This window comes from Cyprinodon tularosa, unplaced genomic scaffold (genome assembly GCF_016077235.1).
Source record: "Cyprinodon tularosa strain WSP-4 unplaced genomic scaffold, ASM1607723v1 ctg1269, whole genome shotgun sequence".
NCBI classification, from domain to species: domain Eukaryota; kingdom Metazoa; phylum Chordata; class Actinopteri; order Cyprinodontiformes; family Cyprinodontidae; genus Cyprinodon; species Cyprinodon tularosa.
This window is the reverse complement of record NW_024038080.1, coordinates 50154-70684: the sequence shown is the minus strand read 5'-3', so window position 1 is coordinate 70684 and position 20531 is coordinate 50154. Positions and strand designations below refer to the sequence as shown.

The window sequence follows — 20531 nt, the reverse complement described above, 5'->3', positions numbered from 1 at the left end:
TTCTGACTTTTTCTCAGAATTCAGACTTTTTTCTCAGAATTCTGACTTTTTTCTCAGAATTCTGACTTTTTTCTCAGAATTCTGACTTTAATCTCAGAATTCTGACTTTAATCTCAAAATTCTGACTTTAATCTCAGAATTCAGACTTTTTTCTCAGAATTCAGACTTTTTTCTCAGAATTCTGACTTTAATCTCAGAATTCTGACTTTAATCTCAGAATTCTGACTTTCATCTCAGAATTCACTTTTTTCTCAGAATTCAGACTTTTTTCTCAGAATTCTGACTTTTTTTCTCAGAATTCATACTTTTTTCTCAGAATTCTGACTTTTTTCGGAAGAATTCTTGCTTAACTCTCAGAATTCTGACTTTCATCTCAGAATTCAGACTTTTTCTCATAATTCTGACTTTAATCTCAAAATTCTGACTTTTTTTCTCAGAATTCTGACTTTTTTCGGAAGAATTCTGGCTTAACTCTCAGAATTCTGACTTTCATCTCAGAATTCAGACTTTTTCTCAGAATTCTGACTTTTTTTCTCAGAATTCTGACTTTTTTCTCAGAATTCAGACTTTTTTCTCAGAATTCTGACTTTTTTCGGAAGAATTCTGGCTTAACTCTCAGAATTCTGACTTTCATCTCAGAATTCAGACTTTTTCTCATAATTCTGACTTTAATCTCAAAATTCTGACTTTTTTTCTCAGAATTCAGACTTTTTTCTCAGAATTCTGACTTTTTTCGGAAGAATTCTGGCTTAACTCTCAGAATTCTGACTTTAATCTCAGAATTCTGACTTTTTTCTCAGAATTCTGACTTTAATCTCAGAATTCTGACTTTCATCTCAGAATTCACTTTTTTCTCAGAATTCAGACTTTTTTCTCAGAATTCTGACTTTTTTTCTCAGAATTCTGACTTTTTTTTCAGAATTCAGACTTTTTTCTCAGAATTCTGACTTTTTTCGGAAGAATTCTGGCTTAACTCTCAGAATTCTGACTTTCATCTCAGAATTCAGACTTTTTCTCAGAATTCTGACTTTTTTCGGAAGAATTCTGGCTTAACTCTCAGAATTCTGACTTTCATCTCAGAATTCAGACTTTTTCTCATAATTCTGACTTTAATCTCAAAATTCTGACTTTTTTTCTCAGAATTCTGACTTTTTTTCAGAATTCTGACTTTAATCTCAGAATTTTTACTTTTTTCGGAAGAATTCTGGCTTTACTCTCAGAATTCATACTTTTTTCTCAGAATTCAGACTTTTTCTCAGAATTTATACTTTTTTTCTCAGAATTCATACTTTTTCTCAGAATTTATACTTTTTTTCTCAGAATTCATACTTTTTTCTCAGAATTCTGACTCTAATCTCAGAATAGTGGATCTTACAGTTTTTCTCGATTGTTTACACACAAATATTGGTACTTGAAACACAATGACCACAAAATGTAACTCATGCACCAACCCCCTGAACCAATTCTGCTAAACTACAAGCACAATTCCTGCTTTACACTCAAATTGCAGTTCTAAAACACACTTTTTCCAAAACTCTACACACAATTGTCATGAAGAAAATCTTTTGTTTTCACAAGGAACACACTGTTATTCAAAACTCTAAAGTTAATTTCCCTACTATGCACACTGACTCCTCACATGGGCAAACACCTAACACACATGTTTCCACTCAGCAATCAGAGCTTTAGCATAGAATGGCAACAGGTGAGCTCTTCTGTTTTGGAGCAATGGAGGCCAATGTTGTAAACAGAGGCAGAGCCAGAGCCAGAGGAGTGAGAGTAAGAGGAGGACGATGGGGAGGACGAGGACGAGGAAGGCCAAGGACAATCATTTCTGATGAGATCCGAGCAACTTTGGTTGACCATGTGGTCAACCACGGCCTAACAATGAGGGAGGCTGGGCAAAGAGTACAGCCAAATTTGAGCAGGTACACTGTAGCATCCATCATCCGGACTTTCCGCAATGAGAATAGGTAAGAAATCTACTCTCACTACAAAACTGCAGTACTGCATATCAATACAGTACTCAATGAGTACAGTAGTACAGTATTACCTGTGGACTGTTCTGTAGGACATTGTGTTTCGAGTATTTGGGAAATGTATTCCTACACAGTATTTACAGTATTGCACTCTTTGTATTGCAGAACTGAAAGATTACCAACAAGAGGTGGACGGGGCCGTCTTCTGTCTCCTGAACAGGAAACAGAGATCATGAACATGGTTCTTGAAAATAATGCCATTACCTTACGGCAAATACAAAGAAAAATAATAGAAAACAATGAGATATTTCAAAATATTGATAGGGTAAGTTTATCAACGCTGGACCGTGTCTTGCACAGAAATAAACTGAGGATGAAGCAGGTCTACAGGGTGCCATTTGAGCGCAATTCAGAAAGGGTCAAAGAATTGCGATATAACTATGTGCAAGTACGTCCTATACAGTACATTCCCACCTTTGATGCATACTGTCAACATTGTATAAATCATACATATTTCTTTCTATTATATTGTAATCATAATGATTGTGCTTCACAATAGAGACCGCTCCATGTCTACTTCTGATATTGTCATGTGTGTTTCAGAGAGTCCTTGAGCTGGAGGTGGATGCAGTGGAGCACCAGTTCTTCTTCATTGATGAGGTTGGATTCAACCTCACAAAAAGACGAAGGAGGGGAAGGAATATAATCGGCCAGCGTGCCATTGTTGAAGTCCCTGGCCAGCGCGGAGGGAACATCACAATGTGTGCAGCGATGACCGACCATGGCATCATCCATCACCATGCTACCCTTGGCCCCTACAACACTGCCCATCTGATCACATTCCTGGACACCCTACACAACACACTCATTCCACCAGATCAGATAGACGGCCCAGAGCAGCTCAGGTACGTTGTCATTTGGGACAACGTAAGCTTCCACCGGGCTGCTCTGGTTCATAACTGGTTCACTGACCACCCACGCTTTTCAGTTGTTTATCTCCCTCCATATTCTCCATTCCTCAATCCTATTGAGGAATTTTTTTCTGCCTGGAGATGGAAAGTGTACGACCTAAATTCAGAAACGCGTATACCCCTTTTCCAAGCTATGGAAGACGCATGTGGAGATATAGCAGTTGATGTTTTTCATGGCTGGATTCGCCATGCTAGGCGATATTTCCCCCGCTGCTTGGCCAGGGAAAACATTGCTTGTGATGTAGATGAGGTGCTGTGGCCAGACCGAAACAGAAGAGAGGATGCAGCATAGTTTATTTTGTTTTTTATTATTACTGTAACTGTATACAGTAAAATCTTCTGCACTGTATGTGCAACTTTGTGTCAGTTGGGATGTACACTGTGTACATTGTTTTGTGGGAAAAATAAAACATGTTTGTTACAGTATATTTGTGTGTTCTGAGTATAAAAACAATATTCTAAAATATTTTACAACGCACTTATGTATTTAATGTCTGTAGTAAGTGTAACACTGAACAAAAAGTCATTATGATGAATGGAGAATGGTGTTTTACACTGAGCACATCAGTGTTTAAATGCTTTTTTTAATTGTCTGTTCATATGATAGTTTGTGTGTGTCATCTGAACACAAAATGGCCTTTTTTGAAGAGATAAAACTGTTTTGAATGTAAAGTTTCATTTTGCAGGAGAATTGAAGGGTTTTGCCCATTGTGTGTGTGTTTGTTGGATTTGTGTGTAGAGTTCTGAGAATACGAGGCATGTTTTCAGAAATGTGTGTAAACAATCCAGAAAAACTGTAATGTAGATGGGAACCATGAAGGAAGAGATGTGGAGCACTCAGCTTCACTGACAAAGATGTGAGTTGTTTGAGGTGGCCAGTGACACATTGGTGGAAAATGACGGAATAAGGCAACTTTTTACGTGCCCGAGGGGTCCCCTCATTAATGGAGGAGCAGAAGGTCATTAAAACAAGAGAGCTAGTCTCTAAAACAGACATGGCTACGGCTTGATGCTAACATGTTTGTTAGCTGTCAGAATTCTGAGAAAAAAGTCAGAATTCTGAGAAAAAGGTCAGAATCCTGACTTTTTTCCCATATTAAACTGAAATAAAATTTAAAAATCAGTTAACTTTTTTTTTTCAGTGGCCCTAGACCAGACCAGGCCACTTCGGCCAGTAGAATCTGAAGAGAGACACAGGCAGCAGAGTGTGGAGGAATGGGTGTCTGCTGTGATGTGTGTAGCTAGCAGGTGGTGCCAGTGAGGATAAGAAGCGATGGAATCGGTCTACAAGCATCGTAAAAGGAGGAGGAAAGGAGGCGCAGAGAGGGAGAGAGACAAAAAAAGAGAGGCACTGGAGGAGGAGGACGCAGCCAAATGCAGAACAGTATCAGATTTATTAGTTTTTTCTGATTGCTTAAGCACTTTTTTTGTAACTATTGGCTATTTTTGCAAAACTCTACACACAAATAAGAAAACCTTTCACCCAATTAGCAAAACACTGTAGTTCTCTTGCAAAAGCGAACACAGCTAGATTAACTCTTCACACCTTTGTAAAAATGGTGTTTTCGTATCAAACAGTAAACACAAACCATCATCTACTAAGCACACAATGTGCCAACTACACACTGATGGTATGAATACAAAACACATCTGGCTTTCTCTTTCTCTGTGTACAGATGTCAATTTGAGGTCATACTTTTGTCATAGTGTCATGTAAACATACAAGGATCCAAATTTCAAGTATTGCTGTCTATTCACACTCATCAAAACCAAGACAAAGTCAGAACACAAAATAGTAATTTCACAAAAAAAAAAAAAAAAATCAGCCTACATCATGTCGTCTTTCAAGGTCCAGCCACAAAATTTCGTCCACATCCAGGCCTGACATGATGCCTGGTCAATATCTCCACATGCCTCCTCCATTGTCTGTAAAAGGGCTACCTGTTGATGAGGATAACATTGTCCCATATGATGACATATTGGGTATGCTCTGGTCTCTGAACAGTAAGCATGTCATGTAAGGTGTCCAGAAATGCAATAACGTGTGCAGTGTTGTATGGGCCTATGGTTGCATGATGGTGAACAACACCATTTTGGCTTGTAGCTAACTCTGTAAATTTGTTTCATTCTTATTCTGTGGCGTGCAAGTACACGACTTCATGAAGAAATGCTTATTGCCTATTTTGAAAGATGGTGTCATTATCAATTATTATTTATAGTGCTTTGGCTGATTGCAAAGTGAACTAATTATCTAAAACAGTTTTCACATGTGAAAGTGTGCCAGACAGTTGGCAAAATAGTGTTAATGATAGCCATACATGTGTATGATTTTGCTAGGAGTGTGTTGGAAATTTGGTAATAGAGTGTTGTGCAGTGAATGGTGCCTACAGTTTTGCAAAATGTGTGGTACAAAATTGCAAACTGAGTGCAATGCAGTGTTTGTGCTTTTAGTTTCGCAAACTCAGTGAGTGGTTTTGCTATACGTTTTAATAGTTTTAGAAATTGTGCTACAAGAATCACGATTAGCGCTTAAGCATTCAGAAAAAACTGTAATCAGTGTTTTCCAACCTTTTTTGACCTGTCTTCCCCTTTGGGCAATTTTTCGTACCATGACTTCCCCTCTCAGTCAAAAGTATTGATGATTGTCCAAAAGTGGAATGTGCAAAAAAAAAAAAAAAAAAAAAAAAATTGTATTCCTTATTGTGATTATCTTACCATTTGCTTCAATAAAAACAATAAAAAAGTTGAATTTGCAATAACTAAAATAAAGACTATTTGACTTATTGTTTTAATTTGAGCATTTAATTCCTCTCATGTTATGCTTTCCTTCTCAAATAGAAAAATAACATAAATATGTTGCGTGGAAGTTAGTAAGGAATCAAAATAAATACAAAATAGAATCATTTTATTAACATGTATTTATAAAAGGTTATCCTGAGCTATCTCTATAGTTCTGCTGCTATAGGCTTAGACTGCTGGAGGACATAGGGACCCCTTTTTCATCATTCTATCTCTATTCTCCCACTCTGCAGAATCTGTTAGTTCAATCTCTAACGTTCTGCTCTCTCTGCTTTTTCTCATAGTAGCTTCATCTGGTCTGTTCCTGTTTGGCTGTGACTCCATCCTGGAGAGAAATATCAGCTGTGCTGCTGCCATCAACACCTTTGTTTCTAGATGTTGGAGCTTGGCCTGTTTTCCAGTGTAGTCCTGTTTCTCTGACTGTGACTAACTGGATGTGCTCTCTTCATCCTCTGACATGGGAGCTGGCTCGGAGCTCGTCTGCCTGTGGAGCTGGTTGGCAGATGCCTTTTGTATCACAAGCGCACTGCTCTTTTTCTTATATATTTGAATTCGCCTTCAAAGCTGAAGGTGAATTCAAATATATAAGAAAAACATACTTTTTGGTGGATAAAAGCCTGTTTATTTTATCAGTTGGGTCCTCAGAAAGCAAAACAGACTGACTCCTGGCCTGAAACAATCTCCCAGTACCGCCATGGACATTTATTGCCCCTTTGTGTGAGTTTATTTCTGGATTTAAGTATTTTTGGGACTTTTTGTGGATTTTGTTAGTTTAGATTCCGCCACCTTTTGTAATTAAACTTACAAGAAACCACCTCAGCTTCAGTCTCTGCATTTGGGTCCTCTTCAACCCCGGACTCAGCCTGACACTGACAGGTTCTGGTTCTGAGTGCAGAGCCGAACCCTGGCGGTGAGAGATCAGCTCGTCTGGTTTCACTGGACGCATCCCAGTGAGACTCTAACTGGGACACAGAGGCTGCTGAAGCAGTCGCCTTGGTTACTGTTACCATGGTGATGCCAGGGAGACCCTGATGGGAATGTGAAGCAAGACGTTGGTCTGGGTCTGACCTTTGTCAAACTCTGAAATCCTGAGTGGGGTTTTTTTCTGCGGTTTTATGACAGGCGGGGGAAATAGCACGTTGTGAGGACCGATGCCTGGACGCCATGAGCTGTTTTAGGGTCAGGGGTCAAAGATTGAGTTTATACTCAGGGCTGAGATCTCGCGAGAGCTGTGGGCGTGTGCGTAAGTAAAAATGGCGACATACAGGTAATTCAAAACAAACAATTCCAGTCCTGGTAAGTAAGCCAATAAATGTAAATAAAACAAGCAGATTTAAACTTTGACAATTGTACCGTATTTCCGAGGGAACAAACTGGAAGACGAGACCTTGACGAGCCTGGAGAGCTACCTGGACGAGTGTTTTGACAACATCGTAATGGGGAAGCCGAAGAATCCCACATCCACGAACACACCGTCTTCCAAACGATGTCGGTCTAGTTCAACCAGTGCTGCTTCTACATCTACTTTGTCTCCAGACAGGAGCTACAGCGACGTCCTGGAATCCATCGACAAAAAGCTAACTAGCTTGGACGCCCGCCTTGCCCTGGTAGAAGTCCTGCATAAGGAGTTTCAAGCTTTGAGAGAGTCGCTGGAATTCAGCCAAGCTCAGCTGGCCTCCGTCACCGCCGAGAATGAAGCGCTGAAGGGGGAAGTCACCAAACTCGCCGAGGGGATGATCCAGCTGTCCGGCGAAAATAGAAAGATGAAGGAATCCATTCTGGACATTCAGTCGCGGAGCATGAGAGACAATCTCGTCTTCGCTGGAATCGCTGAACAGCAGGACGAGGACCCTGAGGCGATAGTACGTGAGTTCCTCCAGAAGAAGCTGAAAATCCCGGCGGACCAGGTAAAAAACATCACCTTCCATCGCGTTCACCGGCTCGGAGGTAAGAAGCCTGATAAATCCCGTCCTAGACCAATTGTAGCTAAGTTTGAGCATTACAAGCAGAAAGAGCAGGTCAGGAGTCAGGGCAGAGAGCTGAGAGGAACAGATTTCAGCGTCAATGACCAGTATCCAAAGGAAATATTAGATCGCAGGCGAGCGTTATTCCCAATCAGGAAGAAATACATCAGTGAAGGCGTCAGAGCTACAGTAGCAGTTGACAAACTTTATATTAATGGTCAGTTGTTCAGGGATCAGAAGATCACTCCTTGGCTTTATTAGATGCACAACAGGCGGGTTTAAAAGCATGTGACACCTGATTAAAGTGTATAGAACATTTCACGGGGATAAATGAAATATATGCACAGCTCTAGAGCACGTTTGCACGGTATGACTGCTAGTTACAGCTGGGTACAGAATGCATGGGGCTGGGGTTCTTTTTCTTTCACCTTTTCTCACTCATTGCACTCTCTTAATTTTCTGTCTTCCTTTTCCTTATTCGTCTGCTTCTTCCCTGTGGTCCACACAATCACAAGCACACGGTTTGATGCTACCTGCATCTAGGTATAACTATTTATTCAGAGGCATGTACTTTTCATCTTCTCACTCACACCTATGGTGAATGTAAGGTTTGTGACATGGAATGTGCATGGGGCTGGCACCAGAGAGAAAAAGCTTAAGATTTTTAACCAGCTTAAAAGATTAAATGCAGATGTTGTCTTATTGCAAGAAACCCATAAATCAGCGGCATCTATAAGTGATCTTAACTCCCCTGAGTTCCCTGATGTGTTTGCAGCCTGCTATAACTCGAGACAGAGAGGGGTAGCTATTTTAATCCACAAAAACCTCAGTTTTACTTTATTAGACAAAATTATAGATCCTGAAGGCAGATTCATCATAATTAAAATATCTATTTATAACCAAAAGTTGTGTATTGTCAGCATATATGGTCCAAATGTTGACGACCCCTCATTCTTCCACAAAGTTTTTCATGCACTTTCAAAGCACGGGGATTGTTCTCTAATTATTGGGGGTGACCTCAACTTTGGTCTAAATGGAGAAATGGACAGGTTGAGTACAACAGGGACTCAGCACAGTTGGCAATCATTAAATGTAGTCAAACAATACATGAGTGATTTTGGTCTTTGCGATGCATGGCGATCTCTTCATCCTAACAGTAAGGAATACACTTTCTTTTCCAATGTCCATCATTCCTACTCTCGTCTGGACTATTTCCTAATCAGCAGCTCACTGCTGTCTGATGTCTCAGATGCTGTAATCCATCCTATTGCTGTCAGTGATCATGCTCCTGTTACTTTAACCCTAATAAATAAAAAAATAGTCCCACAAAACAAGAGCTGGAGATTAAATACATCACTGCTTAAAGATGAAGAGTTTCTCAAATTTTTCAAGGAAGAGTGGGCATCATACTTGGTGTGCAATGATTTCCCAGGAACATCAGCATCTATACTATGGGAGGCAGGGAAAGCAGTGATGAGAGGTAAAATTATTTCATTTTCATCTCATAAAAAAAAGTTAGAACAAAAAAAGATCCAGGAATTAGAGGGAAAAATAAAGTTACTAGAAAGCTCGCTAGATGAGGAAAAGTTAGGGGAAATCCGTAAAATAAAACTAGAACTAAACGAATTTATTGAAAAACAAAATAAATTTTTAATTCAAAGACTTCGAATTGACAACTTTGAACATAGCAATAAGTCAGGAAGCTTCTTAGCTAACCAGCTAAAAATAAACAAAGAAAAAACGACTATATTTGCAGTTACAGATTCAATTGGTAATACATTACAGGATCCGGAGGATATTAACAATGCCTTCCGAGATTTCTATAAATCTTTATACACATCACAGTTAAATCCATCAGATAATGATATCAAGCGATTTCTGGATAAAATAACTCTTCCTAAATTATCAGAGAGTCAAAGACTGACCCTGGACTCACCGCTGTCTACAGCTGAAGTTCAGGAAGCATTAAAAAACATGCCAAATAATAAAGCGCCAGGTCCAGACGGGTTCCCTACTGAGTTCTATAAAGAGTTCTGGAACATTCTGGCCCCAACGTTCCACAGAATGCTGCAGGAAACTCTAGATAATGGCAAATTTCCAGTTAATATGAATTCTGCCACCATTAGTCTCCTGCTTAAGCCAGGCAAAGATCCTATGTTTCCGACCAGCTATCGTCCCATATCCTTAATTAATGTGGATATTAAAATAGTCTGTAAAGCTTTAGCAAAACGGTTAGATAAAGTCACTCCTCTCATAATCCACCCAGATCAAACTGGTTTCATTAAAGGGAGGCAGTCAGCTGCTAACACACGCAGACTGCTGAATTTAATAGATTATTCCTACAGCAAAAATCTTAAATCCTATATATTGTCCTTAGATGCAGAAAAAGCATTCGATAGAGTAAACTGGAAATTTTTATTTGCTACTCTACATAAATTTGGCTTTGGCAATTCCTTTATAAATTGGTTAAAAATATTATACAGCTTCCCAACAGCCTGTGTCAGGACAAACAATCAAACATCTTCCAGTTTTTGTCTCCAGAGGGGCACCAGACAGGGATGCCCACTCTCCCCCTCACTTTTTGCTATTTTTATTGAGCCTCTGGTTGCTACAATCAGACAAACAAATATGATTAAAGGTATAAAAGGCATGAAAATGGAGCATAAAATTAGTCTTTACGCAGATGATGTATTACTTTATCTCCAGCACTCAAACACTTGCCTCTCTCAAGTGATTAGTTTACTAGAATCTTTCTCAAAAGTCTCAGAATACTCTATAAATTGGTCTAAATCTGTAATACTACCAATTAATTGCTCTCTACAGAATCCCTCAGGTCTACAATTGCAATCAGGAAATATCAAATATTTGGGAATTACTGTGTCATCTAAACTAGCTGAGTTACCAAAACTCAACCACACCCCTCTTTTAATGAAAATAGAAGAGGACCTAGAAAGATGGAAATCGCTTCCGATCTCCCTTTTGGGTCGGGTAGCCTCAATTAAAATGATGGTCTTACCCAGAATTAACTACCTATTTTCAATGATCCCAAATAAACCATCAACCGAATGGTTTAAATCTCTAGATTCTTCCATCTCTAAATTTCTTTGGAAGGACAAACCCCCTCGTATCAGCTTAAAAACACTACAGAAAACTAAAGACAGAGGGGGACTAGATTTACCTAACTTCCAATACTACTATTTAGCAAATAGATTACAATACATCTCTAAATGGATAAAACATAATCCCTTAGATGAGCCCTGGATAGACACAGAACAGGATATATGCAGTAATATAATAATCTCAGATTTGCCGTTTATTAGCTCTAAGATCAAACGGCACCCATGTTTCAAAAATATTAACATCAGCTCTTCCCTGACAGCATGGTGGGAATTTCTAAAAATAACGAACTCATCACTTATCCCGTGCAGTCGTACACCCATCTGGAATAACCCTGACATTCTACAAAACAATAATGTGATAAACTTTCCGTACTGGAAGAATAAAGGTATTACATATCTGGATCATTTGTTTGAAGGTACGGAGTTTATCACATTCGCTAGATTAAATTTGCAATATGGCATTAACAAAAATAAATTCTTAGAATATGAGCAAATCAAAGCTATAATTAGAAATAAATTTAAGCATATTGATGGAGGTTTAATAATTCCAACTAAAATATCAGAGTTTCTAGAGTTAACCCCCCCCAAACTACTGTCTAAGTTATACAGGACACTGACTAAACTGGATGATACAATATCTCTTCCTATTACTAAATGGGAGGAGGATTTATCAGTCAGCTTTGAACAAAACATCTGGGCTCAGATATGTCTAAGAACTTTTAACATGACCAGAAACCCCAATTTACAATTAATACAATACAAAATCCTCCACAGAGTGCACTATACAGGTCAAAGATTATTCAAGATGGGTTTTGCGCAATCTAACATCTGTCCACAGTGCACAGGCAATCGACTTGATAATTATTTTCACGCGCTATGGTTATGCACGCCGGTTCAGAGATTCTGGGTACAGGTATGTAAGGATCTATCACTGTGCCTGGGTTGTAAAATCCTAATTTCCCCCTCAGTTTGCTTGCTGGGTGACTTTGAGGGAAGCTCTATGGGAAAAAAATCGGTTTGCTTGGCATTCACTGCATTATGTATCGCAAAGAAAACTATCCTCATGAATTGGAAGAGTAAGGATAAACTCAACATCAATCAGTACAGAGATCTGTTGTTGGATCATATTAATCTTGAGACAGCATCTGCATCCCCCATCAGACCGATCTCTCTGGGCTCCCTTGATCGGCTCCATCACTTAGTGTAGTGGGGGGCTATGGGGTGCGTCTTGTGGGGCGCGGGGGCTAGTTCGGGGGTCCTTGGGTCCTGGGGGCTCGGGGGGGTGCTCGGAGCGGGGTGCCTGGCGGGTCTGGCCCGGGGGACTGTTGCCCCCGTCGGGGCGGGGTCTGGGGCGCCGCGGGGGGGTCCTGCGGCGGCCGCGTGCGGTGCTCTTGGGGGGTTCCGTGGTGGCGGACGTGGGCTACTGGCCTGGTGGCTGTGCTGCTGCTGGGTGGGGCTGGGCGCCGGGCATCGGTTCTTTTGTGGTGCTGGCCGGGGTGCTTCTGCTCTGCGGGGCGTCGGGGCGTGCCTCGTCTTCCGGTGCCGGGTTTCGGTGGTTGGCCGTGGTGCTTGCCGTGGTTGCGTCGTCCGGGGGGGGCGTGGGTGGTCGCGCCTGTGGCCGGGGTTCGTGTGTGTCTGTTGTGGGCGGGTTGCGGGCGTCGGGGGTCCCTTTGGAGTGCCCCCGGGTCGGGGTGTGGCTTCGCTCTGTTGGGGCGGGTGCCGGTGGCGCGTGGTGCGGTGCATCGTGCGCGGCTTGGGAGTGGAGGGTTGCTCGGTGTTTGGCGGCGGGGGGGGGACGGGCCGCGGCCGGCGTGGCCGTCCTCCTCTCGGCGGCCTGTGGGCGGTGCGGGGCCGGAGCGGGGTGGGTCGTGCTGCTTTCGCGCCGGGCGCGGCGGGGGTGGTGGGGTCGCGTCTGCTGCTTTCTTTTTGCTGCTTGTGCCGGCTTCTGGCGGCTGGGGCGGCCTTGCTGCTCTGGCTCTCTGGCGTGCGCCGGGTGGGGCTGCTCTGTCCTTTGCTTTGCCTTGCGGCTGTGTTTGCTGTGGTCGGTGGGGGGGGGGTGGTTTCGTTTTGTTTTTGGGTGGGGGAGTCCGCCTGGGGGCTTGGTTGGTGCCGTCGGTTCGTCCTTGTCGGCCTTCCGGTGTTGTTTCTGTTGGGGCTGCTCGGGCCCCCGCATGCCGGCGGTGCGCTGCCGGGGGGATTCCTGTTCGGCGGGCTTGCCTGTCTCCTGGGAGGGCAGGCATGTTGACTTTTCTGGGGAGGAGCATCTGGGTGGAGGGGTCCTCGTGGTGTGGCGGTGGGTGTTGGGCACTGGCTTGTTTGCGGCCGTTCTTCTCCGGTGAGGGGGAGAATATTATAATTTTTTTGTTTTTGTTTTTGTTTGTTTTTTGTGTGGGAGGGGGTGTGTGGGCGGGGGGATCGGGGCTTGGAGTGGGGCTCGGGATTTGCGCTTAGCTGTGTTGTGTGGCTTTCTTCTTCTTCGGATTGGTGCTGTGGGACCGGTGTTGGGGGGAGTCGTTCGGGGGCCGGGGTCGGGGTGGGGGTGCTGGCGCCGGTGCCGGGGGTTTTTGGGCATTGCCCGGCCCTACTGCGGGGTGGGTCTGGGGTGGCTCCTTGGGCCTGGGATCCCTGGGGCGCATTGCCCTTGGGCGGGGTCCCCGGTGGGGGTTCGGGGGTTCGGGTTCTGTGGGGAGTGCTGCTTGGGTTCTGGGCCGGTGTACGCCTGGCTGTCTGTCCCTGCTGCCACGGCCTCTGGTGTGCCGGGGTGCCTCGGGGCCTGCTGGGCTGGGGGGGGCATGGACATTAACACCTATGGCAAGTGCTTACCCCCTCACGGGTTTGCACTCTGTAAGTGGGGGAAGGGGAGGGAGGGGGAGTAGGTATGATCTCGGCCTGGATGTCTTCTGTCGCTTGTGTGGTGAGTAGCTTGATTGTTATTGTAGGGGAGGGATTACATCTCCGGAGGGGGGGTGGGGGGTGGTGATAGAGGGAAGAAGATCTTTGAAGGGCTTTGGGTCTGGCTCCCTGTCTTGGTCCTGGTCCGTGCTGCCCCCTGGTGGGGCTTCGTCCGGGGTGGGGGCTCTGCGTGTTGCGCGTTGGCTGGCCGGCTGGGATTGTCCCTTCCCTTATTCATTTATTTATTTATTATTATTATTTTTTTTCTTATCTTCCTTTTATATTTTTTTATTTATTTATTTATTTTTTTATTTATTTATTTTTTTTTATTATTATTTTTTTTTATTTAATTTTTATTTATTTATTTTTTTTTTTTTTTTTATTTATTTTTTTTTTTTAATTATATTTATTTATCTACTTATTTATTTATTTATTTTTTTTTATTATTATTATTTTTTTGGACGGACAGGACGGGGGGGGGGGTGGTGGAGTCGGCTCCGTGCCCGGCTGGCTGGTGGGTCCTGCTGCCGGTCCCGTGCCCCCGGGCTATGGTGGTGAAACTGGTGGGGCCCCCTTCTCTGGGGGGGCTCTCGGGGAACGGGGGTGCCTATTGGAGTCAGCGGGGGAGCTGGCTCCCTGGGAGTGCAGCAGGCACCCCAGTCCTTTGCTCCCCATCCCCGAAATCCTCCCTCTGCCTGCTCCATCACTCGGCCACACATGTAGGTTTTTGGGGAGGGGGTCGTTACTGGAGGGCCACACCTTCTGATGATGTCCCCCACCCCAATTTTATTTTGCATTTTAGACACTTCCATCTACATCATTTTCACAACACACATCTATGTAGGGCATTTTCGGGGGGTGGGGATCAGGGCCACCGGGGGGGGCTTATTTTATGGGCCTCACCACGGTCGGCCTCCTCCATCCCCTCTCGCATCTAGACATTGAGGGTTGAGGGTTGTCGAAGGGGGAGGGTGTGCTGGCACCGTCTATCTCCTGGAGGGGGGGTGGAGTGTGCCGGACACCCCCTCTTGGTACTCCCAGTTTTAATTGCATCTGAGAGCAACACGCAACAACACCACATTCGAGCGGGGCGCAGTGAGGATCGGGGTCTTCTCACACCCCTGTTCTCCGGCTGCCGCCTGGAGTCTGGGGCCTGGAGGAAGAGCGGGCCACCTGGTCCGTGGTTTTGGCTGGGGCTGGCTGCGGGGCCTAGGTGGCCTGCTGGTGGCGGGGCTGTCACCTCTGCTCTCCCCAAAGAAGGTTGGATGGAGGGGCATGAAGTGCCTGGTTGAAGGTTTTTTTTTTTTTTTTTTGTTCTTTTCGGGGGGGGGGGGCGGTTCTGGTTGGGTGGCCGGCGCGGGATGGGTGGGCCCCGGTCCCGGGGGGGGCTCTTGCGGGGGGTGGTCCGGTCCGTGTGCGGGGTGGGGGGCCGGGCTTGAAGCAGGAAAGAGATGGGTTGGTGTGGCGGTGTCGCCGCTCCCCTCCCCTCACATCCGGATTTTAGGTTCACTTATGGGGTCATCCGATAGTCCCGGGACCGACCACCGGTGTCACCGGGTTTTTGGTCCTGGTATTATTGGATGTGAGTGTTATGTGTGAATGTGTGTCTGCGTTGTTATTTTCTTTATTTATTATTATTATTTTATTCAATTTTTTTTTTTTTTTTTTTTTTTTTTTTTTTTCCTGTGGTACGAGTGGGGGCACTAGGGAGGAAAGGCATGATTGAGATGGTGTGTTTTTTTTTTTTTTTTTTTCTTTCCCAGGTTGGGGTCTCAACCGCACCCTCTCCCAAATACATCTCAAGTCTCCGCTAAGTGCGGAGCCCATTCCCCCCGTCCTGCTCTCCCTCCGCTGGCTGGCGTCGGGGCTCACCGGTGCACTGGTGGAGCTGGGGGTGGATGCCCGGGGGACTGCTGGCTCATTCCTGGCGGCCTCTCCACTGGCCCCGGCCGGCCGGGGCTTTGCTGGGGCTCCTGTCTGGGGGTGGGGTGCCCTTGGGGCCTCGGATCCCTGGGGCCTGGGACTGGATCCGCTTCGGGGTGGGGCTGGGTGTTGTTCGGGGATTTTCGGGGTCGGTGCCGGTGCCTTCGCTACGATGCCGGTTCCTGGGCGGTGTTTCTTTCCTGTGCCGGTTCTGTGGTATCGGTTCGGGGAGGGGGGGAGCTGCGCGGCATGGTGGGGTGCGGGTCTTGGGTCCTGTTTTGGGCTCCGGTTTTTCCGCTCGCACTTCTCCTCTTGCCTATTTATTTTAATTGTAATTATTAATTAATTTATTTATTTACCTATTTATTTGTTATTTTTTTTTTTTTTTTTTTTTTTTTTTTCTCGTCCTCGGTGGGGGGGAGCGGTTGCGGGCGGGTCGGTGTCTGGTGTCCGCTGTCGCATTGTGGGGGCCCCTTCTTTTTTTTTTTTTTTTTTTTCTCTTTTTTTCTTTGGGGGGTTTGGCATGTCTGTTTTCTCGGGGGGCAGGCGGGCCTGCTGGGTGGGGGTCCTGCTGGCGGCGCGCCGCTGGTGTGTGGGGGTCCGGGCGGCTCCGGCGGGGGTAGTGTTGGGGGGCCGGTCTGGGCGGGCTGGCTGCGCTGGCTGGGTATTCGGGTGGGTTTTCCCTCCTGGAGGCATGGCGGGGCTGCTCTGTTCCCGCTGATCGTGGCGGGTGGGGCTGCGGTGCGGGTGGGGGCCTGGGGTGGCTATGACCGGCGCGTGGTGGGGGGCCGGGGCGGCGGAGCTGCTCTGGCCGCGTGTCGGGGCCTGGTGCGGGCTGCGGGGGGGGTGGCGGACGTGGCTGGGCTGCTTTGGCATCGTCCGGTGGGGGGGCGGCGCGGTTCGCTCCGCTCTGGCTTTGTGCTGCCCCTCGGGCTGCTGGGGGGGGTGGTTGCGCCGGCTGCGGTCTGCTCCTCTTGCGGTTTTGCGCCGGGCGGCTTTTCTGCTCTCGGGCTGATTCTGTGCGCGGTGTGTTTCGTTGCGCGCTGTTGGCATCGGTCTTGGTGGGGTGGGGCTGCGCTTTTGGCCGGAGGGGCGTTTTGGGGGGGGTCCCGCGGCGCTCGTGGCCGGTTCGCGGCGGATGCGCATGGGCCCCGGCCGGGGGCGGGGCCGCCTTAGTGTTTTCCTTGGTGGTGCGGTCGCGGTGGGTGTTGCGGCCGGTCGCCGGGGCTTGGTGCGGGGGGGCGGGGCGTGTTTCGGTGCTCTGTGGGGCTGGGGCGTTTCGGTCGGCGCCGTGGGGGGGCTGGTGTTCGGCGCCCGGCCCTACTTCGGGGTGGCCGGCTGCCGGCGGGGCCCGCGGACTCGTCCCCGCGGCTCCCCGGGGCGCCGGCATGGCGGTGGCTGGGGGGCTTCCTCGTGGCTGTCTCTCCTCCTGCCTTGGTGGGGTCTGATTTCCGGGGCTGGCCCCGCCTTGGTGCCTTCGCTTCTGGGGTCCCCTTGGGCGCCTGGGGCTTTGGGTCTCCCGGCGCTGGACTCAGTGCTCTGGGGGGTGTGCCTCTCCGGCTCTCCACAACCACTATTGAGCATTTTTTTCTATGGTTAAAACTTTACATGCACAAGTTGACCCTCACAAACAACTACAGGTGCTAGGCTTCAGGTACTTAGAGATTCACTTCCAAACAGAAACCCCACATTCATATCTTCAGGTAACACAGAGTACATGTCAGACTTAATAATATTACTTTAGTGATAGTTTCAAGGTGTTTGCTTTATTGTATATCTCGTACCATGTTTTTTGGTTGTGCTGTTCTTCTTTTTTTTTTTTTTTTTTTTTTTTTTTTTTTCTCCATCTCATTACAGGTGTTGAAGCAGACCGAAAATGTTTTGTCATTGTCTCCTTCCTATCTCCTCTTTCTTTCATCTTTTGTCCTGTTTTTTTCTTTTTCTTTTTCCTTCTTCTTCTTCTGTTTTTCTGCTCTACTTACATTGCAGTGTCCATATGAACTGTAAAACTCCCTGCATAATTATAATAAAGCAATTTATATACATGAAACAAGTGGAGCGGTATGGCAATTGCGATACCGCTACACTTGTGAAAGTAAAATCTGTTGGGCTCCTTTTGGCATCAAGACAATTATTCTTATTGCCACCTTGCCAGACAGGACACTGTAAAAAAAAAAAAAAAAAAAAAAAAAAAAAAAAAAAAAAAAAGATTGAGTTTAGGGTGACTGTCAAGCTGTAGAAATGAATGGAAGTCAATGGAAAGTCCCCACAAACATAGAGAGGTGTGTGTGTGTGTTCTTACGGTGAACTGGATCTGACAGCCTCCCATGATGTAATCTAGGAAGGAGTGCATCTTGATGATCTGCAGACAGGAAGGGAAAGCAGTGAAGCAGCCAATCAGAGAAGAGCGGGCTGAATAAAGCTCCCGGTACTGATGCCGGAAAACATGGGTCTGAGTGGTTCTGAAAACTGGACTCATAATGACCTCAGAAACACTGAAACATCATCAATTAAAACAGTGAAGCTTTTTGGGTCGATCTGGACGTCTTGCTCAGACAGGAAGGGACAGGAGAGAGGACGAAAGGATGATGTCATAAAAGTAAAAAGCTCCCCAGTGAAATGGTTAATGATCCGTTCAGCTGCCCGTCTCTCTGACCCAAAGGAAGTCACTCCATGGACACCAGAAACTCTGGGTTCTGGTGGTTCTGGAGGGGAGAGAACAGTGCTGTGAAGCTGGGAATGTGTTGCAGCCTGAAATATAATCAAGTGATTTTAACAATGGAGAAAATGTTCCAGCTCCGTCTGTCACGGCTCGGTTTGCTCTGACAGAACTGGATCAGGGGAAAAGTTCACGTGTCATGTGGTTCTGATGGAAGGAGGGCAGCGGCTCGTTCTCATTCCATCATCCAATGCCAAGCGCCTTCTGAACTAAGATCTTTGTTTCTCTGCTGCCTGCAGATCGGAGGGAATCATCTGGTCCATGATTCAGTTTCTCCTCCTTGCTGAGGATGGATCTGGGGGAATGTGTAGAAGAGGGAGCGTCGTCAGCCTGAATATTATCTGATATTCATTCAGTTGCAGGGTTCCCCCATGGTTCCACAGGGTTTCCAAGGGTTCCCCCAGGGTTGCACAGGGTTTCCCAGGGTTCCATAGGTTCCCCAGGGTTTCCCGGGGTTCCACAGGGTTCCCCCAGGGTTCCACAGGATTACACGGGGTTCCCTAGGGTTCCACAGGGTTTCCCAGGGTTCCATAGGGTTCCCCCAGGGTTCCACAGGGTGTCCCAGGGTTCCATAGGGTTCCCCTAGTGTTTCCAGGGGTTCCCTAGGGTTCCACAGGGTCCCCCAGGGTTCCACAGGGTTTCCCAGGGTTCCATAGGGTTTCCCAGGGTTCCATAGGGTTCCCCCAGGGTTCCACAGGGTTTCCCAAGGGAACCACAGGGTTTCCCAGGGTTCCATAGGGTTCCCCCAGGATTTCCCGGGGTTCCACAGGGTTCCACAGGGTTTCCCAGGGTTGCATAGGGTTCCCCCAGGGTCTCCCAGGGTTCCACAGGGTTCCCCCAGGGTTCCAGAGGGGTCCCCCAGGGTCTCCCAGGGTTCCACAGGGTTCCATAGGGTTCCCCCAGGGTCTCCCAGGGTTCCACAGGGTTTCCCAGGGTTCCCCCAGGGTCTCCCAGGGTTCCACAGGGTTCCCCCAGGGTTCCATAGGGTTTCCCAGGGTTCCACAGGGTTTCCAATGGTTCCCCCAGGGTTCCACAGGGTTCCCCCATGGTTCCATAGGGTTCCCCCAGGGTTTCCCAGGGTTCCACAGGGTTTCCCAGGGTTCCATAGGGTTCCCCCAGGGTCTCCCAGGGTTCCACAGGGTTCCCCCAGGGTTGCATAGGGTTTCCCAGGGTTCCACAGGGTTTCCAATGGTTCCCCCAGGGTTCCACAGGGTTCCCCCATGGTTCCATAGGGTTCCCCCAGGGTTTCCCAGGGTTCCACAGGGTTTCCCAGGGTTTCCAAGGTTTGCACAGGCTTCCCCCAGGGTTTCCCGGGGTTCCCACAGGGTTTCCTGTCCGCTTCTCCTCCTGTTCCAGCAGCATATTCCAGGTTATTCCAGCTGAATAATTGCTTCTTCTAACAATCTATGGGTCTGACTGTCAGCCTGCAGGAGAAAATGAGGAGACATCAGAGTCAGGGAGTCACCTTGCACTGGTTCAGAATAACAATCCCAGAGTTCTTGTAGTTCTTCTTCTTGACTTTATATTTGGGATTCATGCACGGCCACTGGACCTGCAACACAAGCACAGGGGGAGGAGTTAAAGCGGTTCTGTCTTTCTGTTCCTGACAGAACCTGCAGCTTATTTCTGTTCTATTGGCAAAACATTCAGCTGGATTTGGAAGATCTAAGTGGAACCTAGAACAGTAGAAACCTCTGAAAAACTACTGAAGATGGAGAAAGTTCAAATAATAAAAGCAATAATTAAGATACAATAATTGAACTTTATTGAACGCACACTGGAGAAATTCCCTCTCTACATTTAACCCCCCCTTGGGGATCGAACCGGGTACTTACAACCATCTCAAAGCACAAGCGCACTGCTCTAACCCTAGACCAACACTCCCACTGATGAAAGAGGAGGTTCTAGGTATATATCCATCTCGGCTGACGGTTCTGCATTGGGTGAGATGGCCGGACACAACCAGGAACAGGAACACATTTTTTTCTATTTATATTAGTTCTGTGTGAATGTTTTGGACCCAGATTGGAGCTCAGAGGTAGAGACTGGACTTCAGCAGAACCAAACACACACTGACTCTCTAGTCGGGTCTGTTCTGACTCCATCAGATCAAACCCGGAGAGCACGGTGACACACGGCGCTATGACTCCATCTGTGTCACATAA

At 46.5% G+C, this 20531-nt stretch overlaps 2 protein-coding genes across 3 annotated transcripts in view; one reads left to right on the top strand and one right to left on the bottom strand.

The window, feature by feature from the left end:
• The window catches only part of LOC119777746 (copine-4), a 78974-nt gene that overhangs the window by 11634 nt on the left and 46809 nt on the right, over positions 1 to 20531 (bottom strand). The window contains exons 8-9 of the mRNA XM_038276744.1: positions 19832 to 19918; positions 17950 to 18009 (exon numbers count right to left, since the gene is read on the bottom strand). Coding sequence (XP_038132672.1) covers positions 17950 to 18009; positions 19832 to 19918 — 147 coding nt within the window. The remainder of the gene's footprint in view (positions 1 to 17949; positions 18010 to 19831; positions 19919 to 20531) is intronic.
• Positions 6977 to 8024, top strand: LOC119777747. 2 transcript variants are annotated; one of them, XM_038276745.1, is made up of 2 exons: positions 6977 to 7045; positions 7115 to 8024. In XM_038276745.1, the coding sequence occupies exon 2, from the start codon at positions 7186 to 7188 to the stop codon at positions 7972 to 7974; it is 789 nt and encodes a 262-aa protein (XP_038132673.1). In that variant the 5' UTR covers positions 6977 to 7045; positions 7115 to 7185; the 3' UTR covers positions 7975 to 8024. The 2 variants fall into 2 exon arrangements, with proteins under 2 accessions (XP_038132673.1, XP_038132674.1); XM_038276746.1 differs by having other exon boundaries at positions 6990 to 7016.